The 22,615-nt window shown below is 38.3% G+C and overlaps 1 protein-coding gene across 3 annotated transcripts in view; it reads left to right on the top strand.

Annotated features, from left to right (window-relative positions):
* The window catches only part of fam161a (FAM161 centrosomal protein A), a 48,396-nt gene that overhangs the window by 6,133 nt on the left and 19,648 nt on the right, over window positions 1–22,615 (top strand). For 2 of the 3 annotated variants that reach the window (XM_051919680.1, XM_028820113.2), the window contains exons 2-3: window positions 14,684–14,940; window positions 19,282–20,466. In XM_051919680.1, coding sequence (XP_051775640.1) covers window positions 14,684–14,940; window positions 19,282–20,466 — 1,442 coding nt within the window. The remainder of the gene's footprint in view (window positions 1–14,683; window positions 14,941–19,281; window positions 20,467–22,615) is intronic. The other variant, XM_051919681.1, reaches the window with a different exon arrangement.

Here is a 22,615-nt window from a genome sequence, read left to right as displayed (position 1 = left end):
GTTATCAAAATGGAAGGAGTGCTAGGAAAAACTTAACTGATGGGCACACTGCATCCTCTAAGAAGGCAGTACTGTAAGCATTAATTGTTTTTTGTTGCCTTCTCTGTGGCCAAAGTCACGCAATGTTTGAAAGTATATACAAAAGTGAGTTGGTTGTGGTGACAATGTGTTAGATTCGTAGAGATAAGCTGATAATGAAACTGATGGTCGAGGGTTCTCTTGTTTCTAGGGTTTATAATTTTAAGTGGGACACAGTAGCACAGTTTTATTATGATACTTTGGTCACAATACGATAATATATATACACAGTTGCTTTAAAAATAAAAAAAAAGTAGTGTGTTAAAGTAAATGAAGTGAAATATTTTAATAGCTTTTATTTCCATATTTCAAATGTAGTAGAAATATTACACATTCAATTCCAAATCAAAGCATTAACACATTTTATTAAGTCCACATTATTTTTTACAGGAAGCAAAGAAAATGAATATTAATCTGTTAAAAATAGCAATTTAGACATTTTTGTCTTCAAGCTTAAGTTCTCTTCAAGTCATGGTGAATTTTTGGGTCTTGCTTCAGAAACTGCATTTTTAATGTCACCCCACAAGTTTTTAATTGGCTGAGGTCAGGAGATTGAGCTGACCACTCTGTTATCTTGATCTTTTTAGTCAGGAACCAAGATGTTGCCTGCTCACTCTTGTGTCTGGGGTCGTTGTCTTATTGAAACACCTATTTTGGGGGCATTTCCTCTTCGGCATATGGCAAGTTAAGTATTTTGATGTATTCAAATTGATCCATGATCCCTTGTATATAATAAATAGGCCCAATACCATAGTATGGAAAAACATCCCCATACCATGGTTTTTGCGCCACCATTCTCCACAGTGTACAGTGGCTTGAGTTCAGTACCCTGGTGGATGTCTGACATACTGTTCATGACCATTAGACCTGAAAAGAACAGAATGTTGCTCCATTTCTCTTTGGGCCAATCAATGTGTTCCTTGGAAAATTATAAATGATTCTGCAAAGGCCATTTTCTATAACAATGGTGCTTTGATCAAAGATCTTCTGACTGTAACAGTACTTACAGGTTATTTTAGATCATTTTAGAGTAGTTGTTCATTTTCTTCCGTGTTTTGGGTTTTTTGTTGCCATTCTAAAATATTTAAGGTCGTTTTAGCAGAGCATCCTGTAATTTGCTACACTTCTTTTTACATTTTCCTCTCTACAATCAAGTTTTTATTCAACTTACTTACATTATGCCTCTGAACAATGTTTGGAATGGCCCATTTTACTTAGCAATTCAGAAGGAAATATAACAATGTGTAAAATATTTACTCCCGTTCTTCTTTAATAAAGGACAATTAATGACACTTGTTGTTTTCACAGAATGAATGAATTCTCTAATTAAACTCCACACTGCTATTATTTTGAACATTGAATTATTTTGAGTCAGTTCCTCAGAACAAGCAGCGTGCATGTCATGCTTCATGTGAAGCATACTTCTTGTCATATTGTGAGAACTAAAAATGAAACTGTACACTTCCATTGAACATGGACAGTGCATTTTGTATCAGAATTTCTACAGGGTTTGAAAGTGAAGCACCAATTGTGGCAATGTAGAAGCGAGGTGTAATGTTATGCCAGTTTCTCGAAGATCAAACTTCTTAGCCGCTCCTGGAAAGTACATGCAGCTTTGCGTGAATGTAAACCCCCTAAGAGACCAGGCACACTGTCCTGGATGTGGAATAGTACGGAAGCTCTGAACTGCACAGTGAAAAAAATTATGGGATAGCCCTTATCTTATACATATGGGATACTTTTCACGTACGTCCAAAATGTATTAAATATATTAAAAAAAGAAGTGCGCTTTGGGAATATCTAATTACCAAGGCTGCAGTGCTTCAGTTTGACGTCGCTTCCATGTAATATAAAAAGCAGACAGGTGGAGTGTGGTCTCGATGGTTGGAGATGGATTTAACTGCAGCCTGCCCAGGTAATGTCCACAATGACAGTCCCAAAATGCCCATCGCATGCCCTGTTGCTCTGTGGCCAAGATTAGGGTTGACTCAAAGGGTTTAGGTATGTGGTTTTTGTTTACAGGTATCCATCTGCACACTTGTTCAGAGCCCCTGGGGTGGATATGGTGCATTTTTTTTTTTCTTCCTGGGAAACAATTTGGTGCATACAACTTACTATCCTGTGCCCACCACGTACCTTAGGCTACTCACCAGGTATTTTAAGGTAGCACCAGCTAATACTGTTTGTGTACCGCATGCATTCAGATAAGCACCACATACCATACATTTTCTGGAAATGAGACATATCACTAAACAGTTTGATGTTTTCTTCACACAATTACATTCCACAGAAACTGATATTAGCAAGTTTGTAAAAGTAGGTTATACATTCACGCCCAGGTCGTTGGATACATGAAGCAGCAGCGCTAACCACTGCACTAATTTATAGTAAAAGGTAATGACATTAGTTAGCTAACTACTCACTTACTAGCTCACTGACAGCTAGCTACCTTTTTGCGCAAGTTACAAAAGGAATGCATATTTCACATATTGATTGCATGTGCAGTTTGCCCATTCCAATGCAGCTATACTAATTTAATTCTCTGGTAAACCAGGCACACTTGATCCCGTATCTACACCGATGGGCTGTGAGATATAACCTACATCTAAAGAGTTAAATTCAAAGTGGGCCACTTTAATTCCCACCGTGTCAGACAAGAATTGCACCCTTGTTAAAAAGCCAAACCTGATCGAATATCCTAGTCAAAATAAACTGGCAAACCTGGCACACTAGGTCATCCGTTGCACTGTGCAAAATGAACTATGATATTTAAAGGGCATAGCAGAGAGCTAAATCGTGTTGCGGCTGTTTTAATTATCACATTTTTTGCAAGATGAATCCCTAAGTTAAATTGCAGGTGATACTTGATCTCAGATCACAATCCTCTGTTTCAGAAAAATTATAGTAGTTTTGCTTTCCAGAAGTGAATAGGAGTAGCCATTCCTATAATGTGGAACATTTCTTGCTGTTGGACCAGTACCAAATCATAAACGTATATTGTAGAATTACCTGGATGGGTTGGACAGTCAGTTGGAATGTGTTAACCAAACTTTAACTGTGACCTGTGGCCATAATCAGCAAAATTAAAAGAAATAAACTCTTGAAATATATCACTCTTTGTGTAATGAATCTATATAATAAGAGTTTCACTTTTTGAATTGAATTATTAACTTTTTGATGATACTGTAATTGTTGAGATGCACCTGTACTCTTTGAAATTTTTGACCATTCCTCCATGAAAAATTAATTCTGTTGCTAGGTTTTGTGTGTTCTCTTGCATATACTGCCTGCCTCAAATCTCCCCCACAATGTTTCAAAGGGATTCAATCAGAGCTTTGACTAGGCCATTCCATTACCCTTCATTTCTTATTTTTGCGTCATTTCTTGGCAGATTTGCTAGTGTGCTTTGAATCGTTATCGACATGAAAGGTCCTTTTCCAATTCAATTCCCAGCATTCAGGCAGATGGCCTCACATTCTCCTTAAAACTCGGTCTGATATACAGTAATCCCTCCTCCATCGCGGGGGTTGCGTTCCAGAGCCACCCGCGAAATAGGAAAATCCGCGAAGTAGAAACCATATGTTTATATGGTTATTTTTAGAATGTCATGCTTGGGTCACAGATTTGCGCAGAAACACAGGAGGTTGTAGAGAGACAGGAACGTTATTCAAACACTGCAAACAAACATTTGTCTCTTTTTCAAAAGTTTAAACTGTGCTCCATGATAAGACAGAGATGACAGTTCTGTCTCAGAATTAAAAGAATGCAAACATATCTTCCTTTTCAAAGGAGTGCAAAGCAAGCAGTCAAAAAAAAAATCAATAGGGCTTTTAAGTATGCGAAGCACCCCCGGTACAAAGCTGTTGAAGGCGGCAGCTCACACCCCCTCTGTCAGGAGCAGGAAGAGACAGAGAGAGAGCCACAGAAAAACAAAGTCAAAAATCAATACGTGCCCTTTGAGCTTTTAAGTATGCGAAGCACTGTGCAGCATGTCCTTCAGGAAGCAGCTGCACACAGCCCCCCTGCTCACACCCCCCTACGTCAGCGCAAGAGAGAGAGAGAGAGAGAGAAAGTAAGCTGGGTAGCTTCTCAGCCATCTGCCAATAGCGTCCCTTGTATGAAATCAACTGGGCAAACCAACTGAGGAAGCATGTGCCAGAAATTAAAAGACCCATTGTCCGCAGAAACCCGCGAAGCAGCGAAAAATCCGCGATATATATTTAAATATGCTTACATATAAAATCCGCGATGGAGTGAAGCCGCGAAAGACGAAGCGCGATATAGCGAGGGATCACTGTAATGCAGACTGCATTGTTAACTCTAACTGGAAGCTGCCCAGGCCCTGAGGCAGCAAGGCAACCCAAAACCATATCATTTCTACCTCTATGTTTCACAGCTGGTATGAGGCTCTTCTAATGAAACTAGGGGGCTTTGCCCCCTGCTCGCTTCGCTCGCCAACCCCTGGCGTTGGGGCATGACAAAGAGTGAGATGTATGATTTAGATATAGTACAGTGTGCAGGTTTGGATGATGCGTATAGAAATAAAAAATAATATAGAAATAAAAAATAGAGTGTTTGGCATAGAGTAATGTTTTATTGGAATATTTCTTTGTATACAACATTAGTAGTAAAGATGGTGTCTTGTCCTTGAATGAGTCTTCCTTGGCATGGATCATTTATAATTTTAACTTTAACGTCAGATGAACGTCGAACACGTGAGAAGGCAACATAAAGTTGTCCATGTCCAAAAACGGGTTCAGAGAGGTAGATGCCAACCTTGTCCATGGTTTGTCCTTGTGATTTGTTGATGGTCATTGCAAATGCAGGTTTAATGGGGAACTGTTGGCGTTTCAATGTAAAAGGTAATTCTAGGTCAGAACTCGTAAGGTCAATTCTAGGAATGAGAACAGTATTGTTAGCATGTGATCCTCTAAGAACTGTTGCTTGAATAACATTGTGTGTCATGGTGTTGACGACTAACCGTGTGCCATTGCATAAACCCTGTTTAGTGTTAAGGTTTCTTAATAGCATGATTATTGTTCCGTTTTTAAGGGTAAGGTTGTGTTGTGGTAATCCGGCCGGGTTAGTCTTGGATCTTGTTCTTTGTCCTTTATCAAGACCAAAGCAATTGTAGTTGCCGCTATACCTTCTGCATTTGCTTTTGTATTGGCCTCCTTTTCAACTTCATGTAGCATTTTTATAGACTTAGCCAATGGGTGATTGTTTATGACATGAGAGACGTTTCTCATTATAAGATTTGTGCATTGTTTGTTTTCAGGAAGGTTCATTCATTGATAGATTGCCTCATCTGGATCTAGGATGTAGATTTGTGCATATTTGCATTGTTGATTTGTTTCAGGGTGCACTGTTCCAATGCGATGCAATATTTGTCCACATATGCGAAAGCAGTATGGGCCATTGCCTTTTGGTGGCCTGATATTTACTCCGGTAGATGCAAAAGCAAATGAACTATTGTAGGATCTAATGCAGTTCATATAAAGTTTTTACTTTCAGGCACATCGTTAGTTAGAAGCCTCTGTAGATATACAGGATAAGAATGTAAAGGAGTCAGTCTAATCTGCCCCTTTTGACAACAACGTGTAAATTCATTATTTGTATTGCCAGTTGTTTCTTCTGGGAAGTTAAGTGAATGACAATGATTGCAAAAGACATTCATTAATCCCAATGAATTTTCCTCAATAGTGGATTCATTATTGAAGGTGTTTTCAGCCATTTGGCTTAAGCGTTTAATATGTGTCTGGCGTTGATGTCCGCTACGTGCATGTTTTGCTTTTGGCGTTTGAGTGCCGCGTTGTTGCATGTCCAGTATTTGGGACGCGCTATTTTTTTCTTTTAATTTATTCACCTCCGCTTCGCGCAAAGTCCATTTCAGTCTACGTCTTGCATTGTTTGTATTGAGCCTTGTCCGTTTTTGTATGTCGGTCATTTGAGCTTTCTCCTTTTGGAGTCTTGCTTTCTTTTTTTCTGGCAGTTCATTTGCGCTTTGTACACGTCGGCGTTCATTTATTTTTTCTCTTCGCTCCCTTTTTTGTATGTCTGAGACGTGAGCTCTTTCGTTTTGAAATCGTGCTTGTTTCGATGCAGCACTTTGAGACGCGCGCTGTATGACCCTACGTTCATCGTGTCTGTCCATTTGGGCACGTCTCTGTAACGGTGTTACTTGTGCTTTGCGTTTTTTGATCCGCGACATTTTTTCTTTTGGAGTTTCAGAAGCGCGTTTTATGCTCCGCCGTCTACTTTTGTATGTGCTCACTCCTTTTTTCTGTGGTCTTGTCCGCCTCTCGCGGCCCCTCATCCGCCTTTGTCGCCCTCTTTTGTCCGCCTTTCTCCGACTCTCGCGGACTCTTTTTGCGCCTGCGCCTCTCGCGGACCCTCATCCGCCTCTCTTGCCCTCTTTTGTCCGCCTTTCTCGGCTCCTCAGCCGACTCTCGCGGACTCTTTTTGCGCCTGCGCAGTACGTCTTTTTGCAGCTACGGCCCATGGCTGGATGTCCCTGTGTCTATCATCCGGTTTAGCATTCTCGGTTAGTAATATGGATGCTTGGTTTGCACCAAACATGTCTACTGTTACTGTGGCCAAACAACTCTGTCTTTGATTCTTCTGCACATAGCACATTGTTCCAGAAGGCCTGGTCTTTACTTGTATGTTCCATGGCAAAATGTTTTTGCTGTAATGTTCTTGTTGGACAGCAAACACTTTTTCATGGCACACCTCTCAAACTTGTGCTTTCTTTTTCTGATTGTAGATGCATGTACTTAGACATCAACTTTTGCAAGAGTTACCTGCAGGTTCCACCTGTATACTTCCTAGGGAGGTTCTAATTAATAGCACCTAATCTGGAACACCTGATTCAAATTTTAATGATTTGAAGTGGTGATAAATGTAGGGCTCCACTTAATTTTTCCATGTGACAAATCTGAATTTTTGTTCATTTAGATTATGAGAATGAATACACAATGTCTGATTTGTGTATTATTTGTTCAATAATATCACCTCTATCTGTAGGCACTATTTGTATGACAGTCTAATGTTTGCCCGTTCAAATATATTGGAAAAAGTCAACAATTAACCAGAAATTGCTCTAGAGGTGCTGTACAAAGACTGAAGCTGTGCCCTGACTTCCTAAGGTCATGCTAAAAGACAATTTTCCCTTGGGGATTAATAAACTATATCAAAATTAAAAATCAAGTTTCCAAGGGGTATACTTTTTTACCTGATTGTACTTGGTGAAGAGTGCTATATAAAAAGAATTTGAAAATTATTTACTGACCAATTTGTGTTCCTTATTGTATTTATAGTTATTATTGCAAATATGAATGAAACAAGGGGGTCATGAGTACAGGAAGCATTTGAGTGGTAGCCTTACACTTGACGACCAATGAGGGGCTTGGTAATCAACTAAGAACTACTTAGTGTAGAACCGTTTTATAGAAAGAGTGTCACCAAAGGTAAAATGTTTTGGTCATGACCCCCGAAAATAGAATTTTTGCATCTCACCTCACACATTTAGTATTTCACAAGTGGAATCTGAAACTCTTCCTACAGAGAGACATTTATAATCTGATCTACTTGGCTCCGTTGTACAATATCCCTCAACATAAAAATATTGGAATGCGAGGGACTAAGTAATTTATCTAGATTGTGATAACTTTAATTCATTTGTAATTCATTTTAAGTACAACATAATAAAAAGAGTGCATTTCTGACTGACACCATTCTTAGACTAGTTAGTTTCATCACTATCTCTCTATTACAAAAGAAAATCTTGATGAGACTATTGCCAAGAGATTTTTTTCAAGTCCCATCCTCCTCTCAACCATTTCCAGTTAACGGCCCATGCCCACAGTCCTCTCACCTCCCATTCGTGTGAATACTTTTGTCTGGACACAGTTCCTGCGCTCTCAGCTCTTATAAATTTTTACATTTTCCTCTCTTAAAGTTCCCAATAAAAGAAGACAAATCTTATTGAAGAATTTCATCCCGAAGGGTTATCAACAGAAGAAATGAATACACGGGCAATCCTAGCACTGACAAACGATGAAGTCAAACAAATTAATGTGAAAATTGTCAATTGGTTACACGGCAAATTGGTTAAATGCGTATCAACAGACCTATACTGAAACAGTTGGTGTTGATGGTGCGGAAGATAAACACATCAAATTACAATATCCCGTAGAATATCTGTTAACACCGTCCGGTCTTCCACCGGCCAAATTACTGTGGAAAGAAGGATATGTCAAAATGTTATTGCGTAATTTATGTATGAGTGATGGGCTATGCAATAGGACAAGATTAGTTGTACAGTAAACCCTCGTTTATGACGGTTAATCCGTTCCAGACTCTGCTGCGATAAATGAATTTCCGCAAAGTAGGATTCTTTATTTATAAATCGAATATTTTCGCAGTAAGAGCATAGAAAACCTGTTTACGGCCTTCTAAATACGTTTTTTAACATTATTAGAGCCCTCTAGACATGAAATAACACCCTTTAGTCAAAAGTTTAAACTGTGCTCCATGACAAGACAGAGATGACAGTTCCATCTCACAATTAAAAGAATGCAAACATATCTTCCTCTTCAAAGGAGTGCGCGTCAGGAGCAGAGAGAAACAGACAGAGAGAGAGAGAGGCAATCAAAAATCAATAGGGCTGTTGGAGGGGGGGGTGTTAAGTATGCGAAGCACCACGGGACAAAGTAGCTGCAAGGAAGGGAGAAATGTGAAGGTAGTCTTTCAGCATTTTTTAGAGAAGCGTCCGTATCCTCTAGGCCAGTGTGCGAACAGCCCCTCTGCTCATACCCCCTCCGTCAGGAGCAGAGAATGTCAGAGAGAGTGAGAGAGACCAAGAAAAGCAAACAATCAAAAATCAATACGTGCTGTTCGGGCTTTCAAGTATGCAAAGCACCGTGTGGGAAGCATATCGTATATCATTAAGGAATTTTATTTAATATGTAATACGTGCTCTGGTTGGGTAGCTTCTCAGCCATCTGCCAATAGCGTCCCTTGTATGAAATCAATTAAAAGACCCATTGTCCACAGAAATCCGAGAACCAGCAAAAAATCTGTGATATATATTTAGATATGCTTACATTTAAAATCCGCGATGGAGTGAAGCTGCAAAAGTTGAAGCGCGATATAGCGAGGGATCACTGTATTCAAAATTGGTCAAACAATTCTGACATGTAGAATAGATGAAGAACAAGCCAGGCGTCCAAGTGAAGCTCTTCACAGGAAAAGGCAGGCCCTGCATACAGAACTTAACATCTTAACAACTAAAGAAACTGAACAACTTATTTATAAGTCTAGACAGCATTACTATGAACACGGAGAAAAAGCTAATAAGCTTTTAGCTCAACAAATTCATAAACAAGAAGTTCACAATGCAATACCAGTAATCACCAACAAGAATGGAGAAGAAATCATCGACCATAATAAAATAATGCACACATTTAGAGATTACTATAAGTCTTTATATTCCACTGAGCCCAAAGAAGACAACACGCAATCTAATGCATTTCTGGATAATTCACGAATACCACAAATAGATGCTTTAAGTGCTGAGGAACTAGATAAACCTCTAACGCTAACAGAATTACTAGACGCTATAAAGTCACTACAAAGCGGGAAATCATCAGGCCCTGATGGTTGTTACCCCGTAGAGTTTTATAAGAAATTCTCCACTCAGCTAGCTCCACTCTTATTGGTAACATTTACAGAAGCTAAAGACCACCAAATACTACCTCAAACATTTCGACAAGCATTAATCACCGTCTTTCCTAAACAAAATAAGGACTTGTTACAATGTGCATCATATAGACCAATTTCACTCCTGAATAATGATGTTAAGATACTCTCAAAAATCCTAGCTAGAAGGATGGAGAAAGTGCTGCCCTCGGTAATATCACAAGATCAAACTGGATTTATTAAAGGCCGACATCTATCTTCAAATCTCCGACGCTTGTTTAATGTTATATATTCACCAGCAAAATCAAACACCCCAGAGATATTACTATCATTAGACGCAGAAAAGGCATTTGACATGATCGAATGGAATTACCTTTTCACTGCATTGGAGAAATTTGGGTTTGGCCCGAATATTTGTGCTTGGATTAAACTACTGTATACCAGTCCAGAAGCTTCAGTTTGTATTAATAAAATTTGCTCAGACTACTTTAAACTAGAACGTGGTACCAGACAAGGATGTCCCTTGTCGCCACTGTTGTTTGCAATCGCTATTGAACCACTGGCGGTTCACTGCCGAAATTCTCATCAGATAAAGGGGATTGTCAGAGAAGGACTGGAACAGAAAATTTCTCTATATGCAGATGATATGGTCTTATATATATCGGACCCAGAAAACACTGTCCCTGCTGTTTTAACAGCACTAACAGAATTTCAAAAGATATCTGGTCTTAGAATTAATCTGAATAAAAGTATACTCTTTCCAGTGAACTCACAAGCATATAATATTAAATTAGACACCCTACCTTTTACCATAGCAGATCAGTTTAAATACCTAGGGGTAAATATCATAAGTAAACATAAAGCTCTTTATCAACAAAATTTTGGCATCTGTATGGAAAAAATTAAGCAAGACTTGCATAGATGGTCAACCCTTCATCTCACTAGCCGGAAGAATTAACATTGTTAAGATGAATATCCTTCCTAAACTTCTCTTTTTATTTCAAAACATTTCAATATATATCAATAAATCGTTTTTTAAACAGTTAGATTCAATAATAACCTCATTCATTTGGAACTCAAAACACCCACGTATCCGAAGAGCGACCCTACAAAGACCTCAGGCAGAAGGTGGCATGGCTTTACCTAATTTTCAGTTTTATTACTGGGCAGCAAACATACAAGCCATAAAAACCTGGACACAAATAAATGCACATACACAGGCTTGGTCTGCAATAGAAGTAAAATCCTGTAGTACTTCTTTATATTCCCTGCTCTGCTCTCCAATAAATGAAAGTTATCGCAAATATACTAATAACCCAATTGTGCTTTACTCACTCAGAATATGGAACCAAATTAGGAAGCATTTTAAGATGGAAAATCTTTTATCAGTGGCACCTCTGCAAGGGAACCACCTCTTTCAACCTTCGCAAGTATATCCAGTTTTTAATACCTGGAAAAGTTTTGGGATTAAAATGCTCAGAGATCTTTATATAGACAACATATTTACATCTTTTGAACAATTACGTTCAAAATTTAACCTCCCAGCTACACATTTCTTTTACTATCTTCAAATTAGAAATTTTGTTAAACAGAAATTGCCCGATTTCCCCCACCTTGCACCCTCCACAATGCTGGAAAAAATACTGCTCAATTCCGAGGAAACAAACACTATTTCCGCAATATATAAAATCTTATTAGAGTCCCTACCTTTCAAAGATCCAAGAGGACATTGGGAAGAAGATCTCTTAATCAATATATCAGAAAAGGAGTGGAAGGTAGCAAAGCAGAGAATTCACTCGAGTTCTATATGCGCAAAGCATAGAATTATTCAACTAAAAATTATATATCGAGCTCATCTGTCTCGCTTAAAACTGTCCAAAATGTTTCCAGGCCAGGATCCAACCTGCGAGCGCTGCAACCAAGCTCCTGCCTCACTGGGTCACATGTTCTGGGCCTGCACCAAACTAACATCATTTTGGACAAAAAATTTTAAGTGCCTCTCAGACAGCCTTGGTATCACAATCCCTCCTAACCCACTAACAGCTGTGTTTGGTGTCCTTCCAGATGGACTTGAATTGGAGAAGGACAAACAAATGGTGATTGCATTCACTACACTCTTGGCACGCAGACTTATTTTGTTAAATTGAAAGAATCCTAATTCTCCTCTTATAAGTCAGTGGGAAACTGATGTTTTATATTATTTGAAATTGGAAAAAATCAAATTTTCAGTTAGAGGATCTGTACAAAATTTTTTCAAAACTTGGCAGGATTTAATCAATATTATTTTAGAATAAGAGAATTAACTATTATTGCATTTAACTCCCTTCTCCATCTCTTATTTATATAGATATTTACTTCTCCCCTTCTTTTGTCTAATGTTGCCTTATTAAAAAGCTTAAAGAAATTTTCCTTTAGCTAAGCTCTCCTTCTCAGGGGTGGGGTTTGATTTGTTTTCAAATTTGTTGGGTTATAAATTGATCTGTTTGTATGGAATGATTACAATGAAAATTAATAAAATAAAAATATTAAAAAAAAACAAAACAATTCTGACATGTAAAATTTTAACAAGCGACAAGAAAGGTGATGTAGTACATCTTCCGCGGATAACATTAGACACCAAAGGAGATCTTGATATGCCATTTGTATTAAAATGTTTACAGTTTCCCATTAGAATAGCTTTTGCTATGGAAATGAACAAATCACAGGGACAAACGTTCGAAAAAGTTGGTTTATTTATTGGAGAGAAAGAAACGATATTCACTCACGGGCAGTTATACGTTGGTTTGTCACGATGCAAGTCCAAACACTGAGTCAAAATTCAGTGCGATATTGATGAAAAGTTAATTCCAAATATTGTTTTTACTGAAGTTTTACAGTAAAAGTGTGAGTTTAAAAAGGTGTTTGCGTGTTTATTTCAAAGTTAAACAGAATGAAAATGTATAACACAATGAATACCTCTAACTCAACATGAAACATAATTTACTTTCAATTTATTATGTTTTACTGTTTTTTACTATGGTTAATTATTCACTGTAGTGTAAAATAGTTATATTATGCATACATAACAATTCCCATGAAAATAACAATCTGTTTAAATTGTACATCCACTTCCCCATATGCGAACAGCAGAGCCACAAAGTGGCTAGCAAGTAGTGGTTGGCAAGCAGAGGGCAGAGCCCCCTAGTATAATAAAAAATGTACTTGCATAAAATGTCTGTAAAATCCACTCTAAATTAACACAGTTAAAATGGCAAAAAGGATAGTATAATCAGATGAAATGTTGTAATATCTACTTGCATCTGATTGAAAAAGACCTAAAATAGCACTTCCTGAAGCACTGTTGTAAAACTAGCCAATGTTGTGAATGTGCTCTGCAGGGTCACCAAGTTGTCATGCAGAGGGTGTAAGGCGTTGTGTCATGAAAGCCAGCGGCTTACCCAACAAACTGCTTTCTGGCACGGCCTTCAGGCTCGCCCTTGGGACACAACCATCCTTCCTGATCAAGTTAAGTTTTTTGGCATCTCCTGCTACTGGTCCAAAATACTACTGCAAAAAAAGGGCAAGCTAGCAACAACAAATTGACAGAGTATAATCTGCGCCAAAGAATTCAAATCACCTTGAGGCATGCAGGTGAGTCTGGTCCTTTTTGCATATGTCAGACCTGTTTATATAGCGCAAATCCGGTTTCTGTACAGGTAAACTCCCAGGTCCTTCTATACCAGCCTTGCCTGAAATTCTGCTTTGTGACTGATATTCAGGCACACCGGAGTCCAACACCATCTCTTTGCTTTTGTTAACATTGAGGTGCAGATGGTTCAACTTGCAAAATTCACCAAAGGCATCTGCTAGGTTTGTGCATTGTCTCAGAATTATATTTGAATGAATATAAAATGAGTGATTTATTCCGACATCTCCTGTGTGGGTAAAGTTTGTAGAGTTTTCTTCTAATTATGAATAAGCATGGCTGGTTATCGGGTGTAATTCAAATAAGAGATTAACAAATGTTGACAAATGAACATATTAAAAAGAATCTTAGTTCAATTCATGGAAAGCAAAAGTGGAGGTCTGCCGGCCTTCTGCTATGACAAGCCCTGCGTCTGTTCCTTTCTTTAGTATGTTGTAGCAGCAATGGTCCTGTGACTACTGAAAAACAAAAGGGGCGATGCCAATGTAGTTCCTTAGCATTACCTGGGGTGGCTGAAATCCACTCAGCAGTGATAGCTGTTTTATACTATTTGTGCATTTGATTACAATTAATCAAAAATCAATCTTCATTATTATCTCTCGATTGACCACAAGCAAGTAGATGCTAGTCAGCCTTTGATGAAAGCAGTAATTTCAGTACTCTTGCTCACTCTGGGCTGACTGCAACATAAAACTGATGTTGCTCACTAAATACCAGGTCTGCTGCATGTTATTCTCATCCAGGAATCTTGTGCTGCTTTTAAAACTTGCTTACAATAAAATGTCCCTCATGTCTAATAAATGCCTAAGATGCTGATGTATTAAGTTGTGCTCTAGCTCCACTACTGCTGCTTCTTATTCTCGTGTCTCAATTTTGTCTAGCAACATAGGCCAATTAAACATTACATATTCGCTGCTTTTTTTTCCCCCTACTTCTTAAATTTAAATGCAATTATACTAATGTAAATTGTGAAAGCAGTTGGGCTCACAAACCATTTTGGTGCATTATTGATTGATTCATTTTTGCCTAAGTACTATTGTTAAAGTGCTGTAAATCTTAATGATTTTTGACATGAAGATGACTCCTCAACACAGGTAAACAATGAGTGAAAGCATAATTTTTACAGTTATTAAGATATTACTTTGCAGTCATGCCTTTCTGAAACTCATTTACCTCTGTGTGAAAGTCTATTTTCATTCTCCATTTTTTTTATTTCAGAATAAATGTCAGCATTATTTGGATGTAGAAGATTCAAAGAACTACCTCACCTCATCAAAAAATTATAGGCCGGTTCAAAGTCATCTAGATATAAGAAAAATGTTGATCTCCAATGAAGAGTATTACAGGAAACTGGAAGAGCTTAAAAATGCCCATTTAGACACAATGGCTCAACTTGAGGGCATGTACAAAAGTAAACTGAAGTTGAGAGAAGAGGTGCAGGACAGTGATACCGAAGAAGCAGAATTAAATTACAGGTACCGTGTACATAGCTGTTATTCTGCAGCTGATTTTCTGACATGGTTTCAGATGAATCAGTTTGTTATTATGTCTGTTGTAATGGTAAGGTGCCCTTGTGCCATCTCTGTACACCAAGAATGATGCCCTGTGATCTCAGAGTCAGTGTGTTTATAATCTTAAGTAATGCGCACAAGTGGATAAATAAGAACACAAAGATACATTCACACTGCTGCTCAATTCAAATTTTTTCATTCTAATGTGTCATAGATCTGTCTTTTTAGAGAAGTGTTAACTGCAAAGAACACGTGGAATTCAGACTGGAATGAATTGATGCAGATATGTACCCCAGGTTGCCTTCCTGGGACTGGAGTATCCCTTTGGCTTTATTGGCATAAGTCCTGGAGGACCACAGTTTCAAATTATTTTTTTTTCCTTTTTTTATTTAAGTAGAAGCCAATCTTTTCTTGTTAGGTTAAGTGTCCATCCATCCATTTTCCAACCCGCTGAATCCGAACACAGGGTCACGGGGGTCTGCTGGAGTCAATCCCAGCCAACACAGGGCACAAGGCAGGGAACCAATCCCGGGCAGGGTGCGAACCCACGCAGGACACACAGAAACACACCCACACACCAAGCACGCACTAGGGCCAATTTAGGATTGCCAATCCACCTAACCTGCATGTCTGTGGACTGTGGGTGGAAACCGGAGCGCCCAGAGGAAACCCACGCAGACACGGGGAGAACATGCAAACTCCACGCAGGGTGGACCCGGGAAGCGAACCCGGGTCTCCTAACTGCGAGGCAGCAGCGCTACCACTGCGCCACCGTGCCGCCCTAGGTTGAGTGTATTATCTTATTTTTATAGCTTTGTTAGGTTAAGTGTATTATCTTATTTTTATAGCTTTGTTGGTGTTTTTCTCTTCTAGATAGTACTTTTTCAGTAGCATCCTTAAGGTATTTTGTGGTTCCCCAACCAGTTTTGTTTAATTGGTGAAGTTGGTTAAGAAAATAAGCAAAGAGATACTAAGAGTAGAATTGAGTCAATATTCTGAATTTTGACAAATAACCAAAATAAATCTTAAAAATGTATATTTTGTTAGCAGCAGTAATTGGTTTCTAATTAAGAAATTGGCTGAAATGGAAACCTGCATCCACTGTGGCCCTATATATTGTAACTGAGAACCACAGGTTTACCATGACTGGACTGTGCTATATTTCACTCTTATGGTTCCTCTTACATCACTGAGTCATTTCAACCAGCTGAATGATCTGGTTGTTCAGACAGTTTCTGAGCTCCCAGTTTTATCAGGCTAATACAGTTTTTGATTATTCCCCGTTGAGGACCTATATGCAGCCTCTTAATGGTCTGGAGGGTAATGTCTGGCCTCCTGCAATTCCTCCCTGATTTGACATTGAAAATGGCAATATGGTTTGAATCTCATTACTTAGGATCATATACCGCTGATGCCATTGTGGAGATGAGCTTTCTGTGGCCAGTTCTGGTTAGATAGTCCAGCATATTTAGAGCAAGTTGGGTTGGCTCCCTCCTAATGTCCTAAAGAGATACTGCTTCACATGATGCCATTGTCTCTCCATTTCTTTCAGGAAAAAAGTGCTTTAAGTACATACCATACCTTTTTACATGGTTTTACTACACTTGTTTTTGCTCCTTTTCCCCACATTCTCATGTAGATTTACATTCCCTAAGCCAGTGCAGGTTCCATATCACTTGCCAAGCTCCTGTACCACTCTGGTAACCTCTTGCTAATGGTGCAATTTATCATAATATATTTGATTTTATTTTCAAGTAATTTTCACTAGAGGTAGGCTAATTTCAAGGATATTTTAATGACAGGGTTTCCTCAAAACCTTTAGAACATAATGTTATCATTTTTATTTTTTTTAGCCAGGTATTAAAATTACATTTAACATAATCATTTATTTAATGGTTTTTGCCAAAAGTAGCAATCCAGGCAGTCTCCACATTGAATTCACAACCCTCTCCAGACATGCCCACCCACCCACACCTCTACTTTAGCCAACATTATGCTGTCTGGAGTTTACAAGCTTGAATTGAAGTATGATAATCATAGTAACCAACGTTAAAAGCATTTTCATTTTGCTTAATTTAAAATATTGAAGCCAAATTCTGGGTTCCAGAGATGAAATGCAAGCCAAACTTGAATACAAGAAAGGGCAACAGTTATCCACTTAATGTTTCTCAAAAGAAAGGTCAACTTGTTAACATTTTTCCATTTATGGTGCAAATGAACCAGTGTATAGGGTCATCCTCTCTTAAGTCAGCAACGAAAACATCATGAAACTCTTAATTAGAAGCCAGTTTGAATAAGCCGTGCAGGCATAGCTTTATTATTAAGGAATGTATCTGGCAAATCTGTTTTTGCACATCACTTCCACAATCAGCCTTTTTGTAATTTTGAATGGTTACTTTACCTTCATTAGTAAAACTTATAGTCACAGCCCATTCACAATGAAGTTTGTGACAGGTTTTTTTTTTCCTATTCTACAGTCCTCCTTTTTTGATCAAGTGTACTCTGGTATCCTAAAAGTAGTATTCTGCATTTGATCCTGTTGTCTATTATATGCTAAGTTGTTCTTATTAATGCAAATGGAATCTAACTTTCATCACTCAGAGTTTCCTTTTATTATTGTAATAGTTTAAAGAGCCTCTTTAGTGTCAGTAATGCATATTTAGCTACCTGCAACAGAATGCAATGTCACACAATTACTTTCATGGTTGCCAACTTGACACATTATGTCACATTGTTTTAGCCACCTTTATTATAATTTTGCTGAATGTGTAAAGGAGACTAAAATATTTGTTCATTGACTGCTGGCTCCACTCAACGGGCATCCTGGACTAAAAAGTTACGAAGATGGGGTCCACTCAATCTGTCTACTTGCACCATTTGCTTTTTTTTTTTTTTTTTTTTTTTTAAACTAAGCAATGGTGTCATTTAGGGTCTTTCAGGGCTTTAGCCCTTGACCTTTGATAGCTCACTCACCCTTCCTCTCACTTGTGTAAAACTCTACCCAGTAACTGCAAGAAAACTCCCCCATCTATTATCTAGCATACTTGTAGGAACAGCAACATTATCAGAGGGGGGCTTTGCCCCTAATAAACGCTAAAGTGACATGCCTAAAACTAACCATCCTACACTTCTTGTGATTTCTTCCAAAATTTTTTGCTTTGTATCGTTTATTAATTTTGTACTTTCTTGGTAAACATTTAGACTTATTTTACTGTTTTAAGTTGCTTTAAAAATGTCTGCTAACTAAATCTTGTAATGAGAATTAAACAGGTGCAACATTTAGTATATTCAGTTACTTAATTTGTGAGACATCAGTCACTACCTTATTTTATGGAAAAAAATGCCTTCTGGCCTCAAGGAGCAAAAAGACACTTATCCATCCATCCATCCATCCATTCATTATCCAACCCGCTATATCCTAACTACAGGATCACGGGGGGTCTGCTGGAGCCAATCCCAGCCAACACAGGGTGCAAGGCAGGAAACAAACCCCGGGCAGGGCACCAGCCCACCGCAGGGTGCACACACACAAACACACAATTTACAATTTAGAATCGCCAATGCACCTAACCTGCATGTCTTTGGACTGTGGGAGGAAACCGGAGCACCCGGAGGAAACCCACGCAGACACGGGGAAAATATGCAAACTCCACGCTGGGCGGACCCGGGAAGTGAACCCGGATCTCCTAACTGAGAGGCAGCAGCGCTACCCACTGTGTCACCATGCCGCCCAAAAGGCACTTAGCTGGGGAAAAATAAAATGACTGCATTAGATTGCTTAAGCAATTTTGAGCGATTTTTGTCTGAGCTTCCTATGAGCATTACCATCAGTAATTCACATGTACACATTTTTGATCATGTCATTTAGTATACACACAAAAGGGTGTTTCAATTAGCTTGTTGATTCGGTGGGCCTCTCATAAAGTGATATTACTAGCCCAGCACACCACAGCATAGAAAATTATACTAGCCTCCACAATATTATAGAAGAAGCCATTGCGCAGAGTTGGTTTGGTTAAGGTGGTGACCCTTTAAATATATCCTTTCATGGAGCCAAAATCTCTAGCAACACAACAACCTTGGGAAAATTGTACTGCGGAAATAGGACAGTCCCATCTCAATTTTTTGGATAAGTAGTGTCCTCTAATGTTGTAGATTTTGTGTGGACAGCTCCTCTCGCATTAGCTTAGAAATGTGAGGCTTTATAAACCTATTGTGCACCTTTTTTGGTTTAGTGTTCACATTTATTAAATTTTTTGAAGTTGTGCAAGTTGTCAACACTTTTTTTTTTTCTGTTTTTATTAGTAGGCAGGAGTGGAAGACTCAAAACCAGATAACCATTTGTGAGAAGAATTATTTGGACAATGAAACACACTACAGCCATTGCTCAAGTTACTCAGATGTCTCAGATGTTGTTGTCATAGACATTGAGGCAGAAAACAATGAGAAAGGAGTTCTTCTGTCTCCAAGGGAACACATAAAAAGCATGTGGGATGACTTCTCTATACATGACTATATAGCACATGAAAAATTGAGAGCACAGCTTTCTCCAAAAAGACATAAAATTAAAGGAAAGTCAAAAGAATGGAGCCCAGCGATCACCATTCCCGAGCCTTTCCAGATGACTGTCAGAGAAGACAAGAAGAAGAAGAAAAACATCAAATCTAGGTCTGAGATTGAATTGGAGAACTTCATGTTGAAGAAACAAATGGAGGAGCTGATGGAGTGTCAGAAGAAATTTAAGGCAAACCCAGTGCCTGCCCATGTGTTTTTACCATTGTATGAAGAACTCACAGAAAGGAATGAGGAGCGGAGACAGTTTGTGAAGGAGAGAAGTAGGGAACTTTTGTTAGCCTCACAAAAACCTTTCACTTTTATTGAAAGAGAGGCAAAAAAGAAGGAAACAAGAAAAACACAGTTAAAAGTCTTAATGGTAAAAAAGAAAAAAAGCACATTTAAAGCAAAGCCTGTTCCAAAATCAATTTATGATTCAGCTTTTAATGATCGATTAGAGGAGGAAGAACTTTATCGAGAAATTAGGATGCAAATGAGAGCACAGGAGCTGTTGTACAGCTCCTCTTTACCAAAAAATATGATTAATCAGCTGACTTCAAAGAAGAGAAAAGTTAAAGGAGGAGAAAATGAGAAGGAATTTGAATTTCAACCAAAAATAACAGCAGATGTCCCAGATTTTGAGGCAAAATACAGAAAGTTCCAAAAACAGATGATGAAAATGAAGGACATCAAACCAGTCACTGTATGCGAGCCCTTTAAGCTAAGAACATCAATGATTCAGTCCAATCGGGAGAAGATCCTTGCAGACATAGAAGCTGAGGAAAGTAAGCGGGGGGATTCTCGTTGGCCTTACATCACCTCCACCAAACAAACAAAGCTGGAATACAGCAGTGCAAACTCCTCCTTGTGTGGCAGTCAAGAACTGTGTCCTGCTAAAGCTACTGAAACATGCAGAAGGCGCCAGGAAGCAATAAGGTACTGGAAAATAAAAAACTTTGTAATAATACTTTTTACATTTATTTTACTACTGTTTTGAAAATCATATCTGAAGTTATCATTTCCTTTGGAAAAATGGTCTTATTTTTAAGAATCTGTTATAGTCAGAAGGGTGCCAGCTTTGGTTGCATCTGTAAAAGAAGATGGAGTCAAGAAGTAAAAGATGACTTGCAGCATTGTCAAAGGCTGAGTTGGGATTTAAAACAAAATCCTCCAGGTTTCTTTTTCCTACTTATCCTGGGTCAGCTGACTTTGTCACTTTTTAGTAGTTATAACATAAAGGTATACATTTTCAAAGAAAAGTAATTCCCTTACTGTGTTGTTCATTCAATAAGTTAGTCATTATTTTTATTAAGGAAAGCACTCTGTTTAAAGTATTTCCCCCAAGTATATTCAGTATAACTTTCATGAAGTGTACTTTTTAGGTACACTGGGGTTGTGGGTTCAAATCCCGCTACTGACATTGTGAGACCCTGAGCAAGTCACTTCACCTTCCTATACTCTAATTGGGTATGGGGGAAGAAGAAATGCAACCAATTATATCCCAAATATTGTAAGTCTTTTAGGATAAAAGTGTCGGTCGAATAAGTAAATGTAAATGAATTGACAGTTCTAAATTGGCTCTGTTGGTTTGTGCAAGAATGGGCCCAATGATGAACTGTTGCCCCATCCAGAGTTGGTTTTTACATCTCGCCAATTGTTGACAGGATAGGTTCCTGTAACTGACATCCTGAATTCTGACTGGACTGTGTTTTAGAAATGGCCTACTACATACATTTATAAACAGACCAATGATAAAAGTATGTCTTTGGCAGAACTTGAATTTTTCAGTTGATTAGTAATGCCCATGCTACGACAGCTACAGCAAATCTTCTAAAAGGAATTAGTTTAAATCACCTCAAAACAAAGAAGAATTGGTGAAAATCACTTCAATGCAGAATGTAGTAAAAACTGGCCTGATTTCAAAAAATACAGAAAAGGCTAGCTCCACTAGGTATTAGTAAAAGGGATCTGACTAATTACACAGGAAAACACATTTTTTTTATTAATTATTTTGATTCCTGCACACGTTTTGGTGACCATGAAAGAGACCTTTAAGCTGAACGCAAATATAATTTCAGATTGACTATCACTTAGGCCAGGGGTGGGCAATGTCGGTCCTGGAGAGCCGCATTATGTGCAGGTTTTTGTTCCAACCCAGTTCCTTAATGAGAACTCAATTATTGCTGATGAAGCTCTTATTGCTTAAGTGACATTTTGATGCTTCATTTTAGTGGTTTCGCTTGTTAAGGTGCTCCAACCTTAATTGCTTATTTCAATCTTAAACTGCTGCATTCAGTGTTTTAATTGCTCCTTATTAGCAATAAGATGTAAAAGACAAAGCAGCCAGCAGTTCTCCAGCTAGCTTTTTTTCCAATTACATCTATGTGTGTTCATCATGCACTGTCTGATTTAATAAAACACTTAATAGAAAAATGTGACAGACTGAAAATGATCTGTTTTAGGCTTCAAATCATTTGGATAATATCCTTGGAAAGGAAAAAATCTACGATATAAAAGCCTTACATTGCACAGACTAACAAGCCATAAAATTAAATAAGGTCTGAGATTGGCAGTGATTGGTTTCTAATTAAGCAATTGGGTTGGAATGAAAACCTGTAGCCACTGCGGCTCACCAGGACCGACATTGCCTACCCCTGACTTAGGCATTTGGAGAACTATGAAGTTAATTAACTTTTATTGAATTTAGTGTTTGTAATCACTTAATGATTCTTACACATTGCATTAGAACTAAAATGTGTTGCTGGTGATTTTTGTTTGTACTCTGCATCTGATGCTTCTTGTTTGAGTGTCCAACTATAGTCAGTCAGCACTGATGGATTCCACTTGCCCTGATTCCACTTTTCTGTCATTGTAATCTCCTTGTGAAAACTTTCACCATGTTCCTCACTGACTGCATCAAGATTAGAAGGGAAGAAGTTCAAGTGAGAATGGTGAAAATAATTTTTTAGTGGCATATTGTACTTTATGGTTTTGTATGCTTGAAACATGTTGTCAAAAAGCAGGATGTAGTTTGGTGCTCTGTAGTTTGCAAAACAATTCTCAATTACATCCTTAAATGCCTTCC

The sequence above is a fragment of the Erpetoichthys calabaricus genome, chromosome 15 (genome assembly GCF_900747795.2).
Source record: "Erpetoichthys calabaricus chromosome 15, fErpCal1.3, whole genome shotgun sequence".
NCBI classification, from domain to species: domain Eukaryota; kingdom Metazoa; phylum Chordata; class Cladistia; order Polypteriformes; family Polypteridae; genus Erpetoichthys; species Erpetoichthys calabaricus.
The sequence above is the reverse complement of the archived record's forward strand: the minus strand, read 5'-3'. Positions and strand labels throughout refer to the sequence as shown.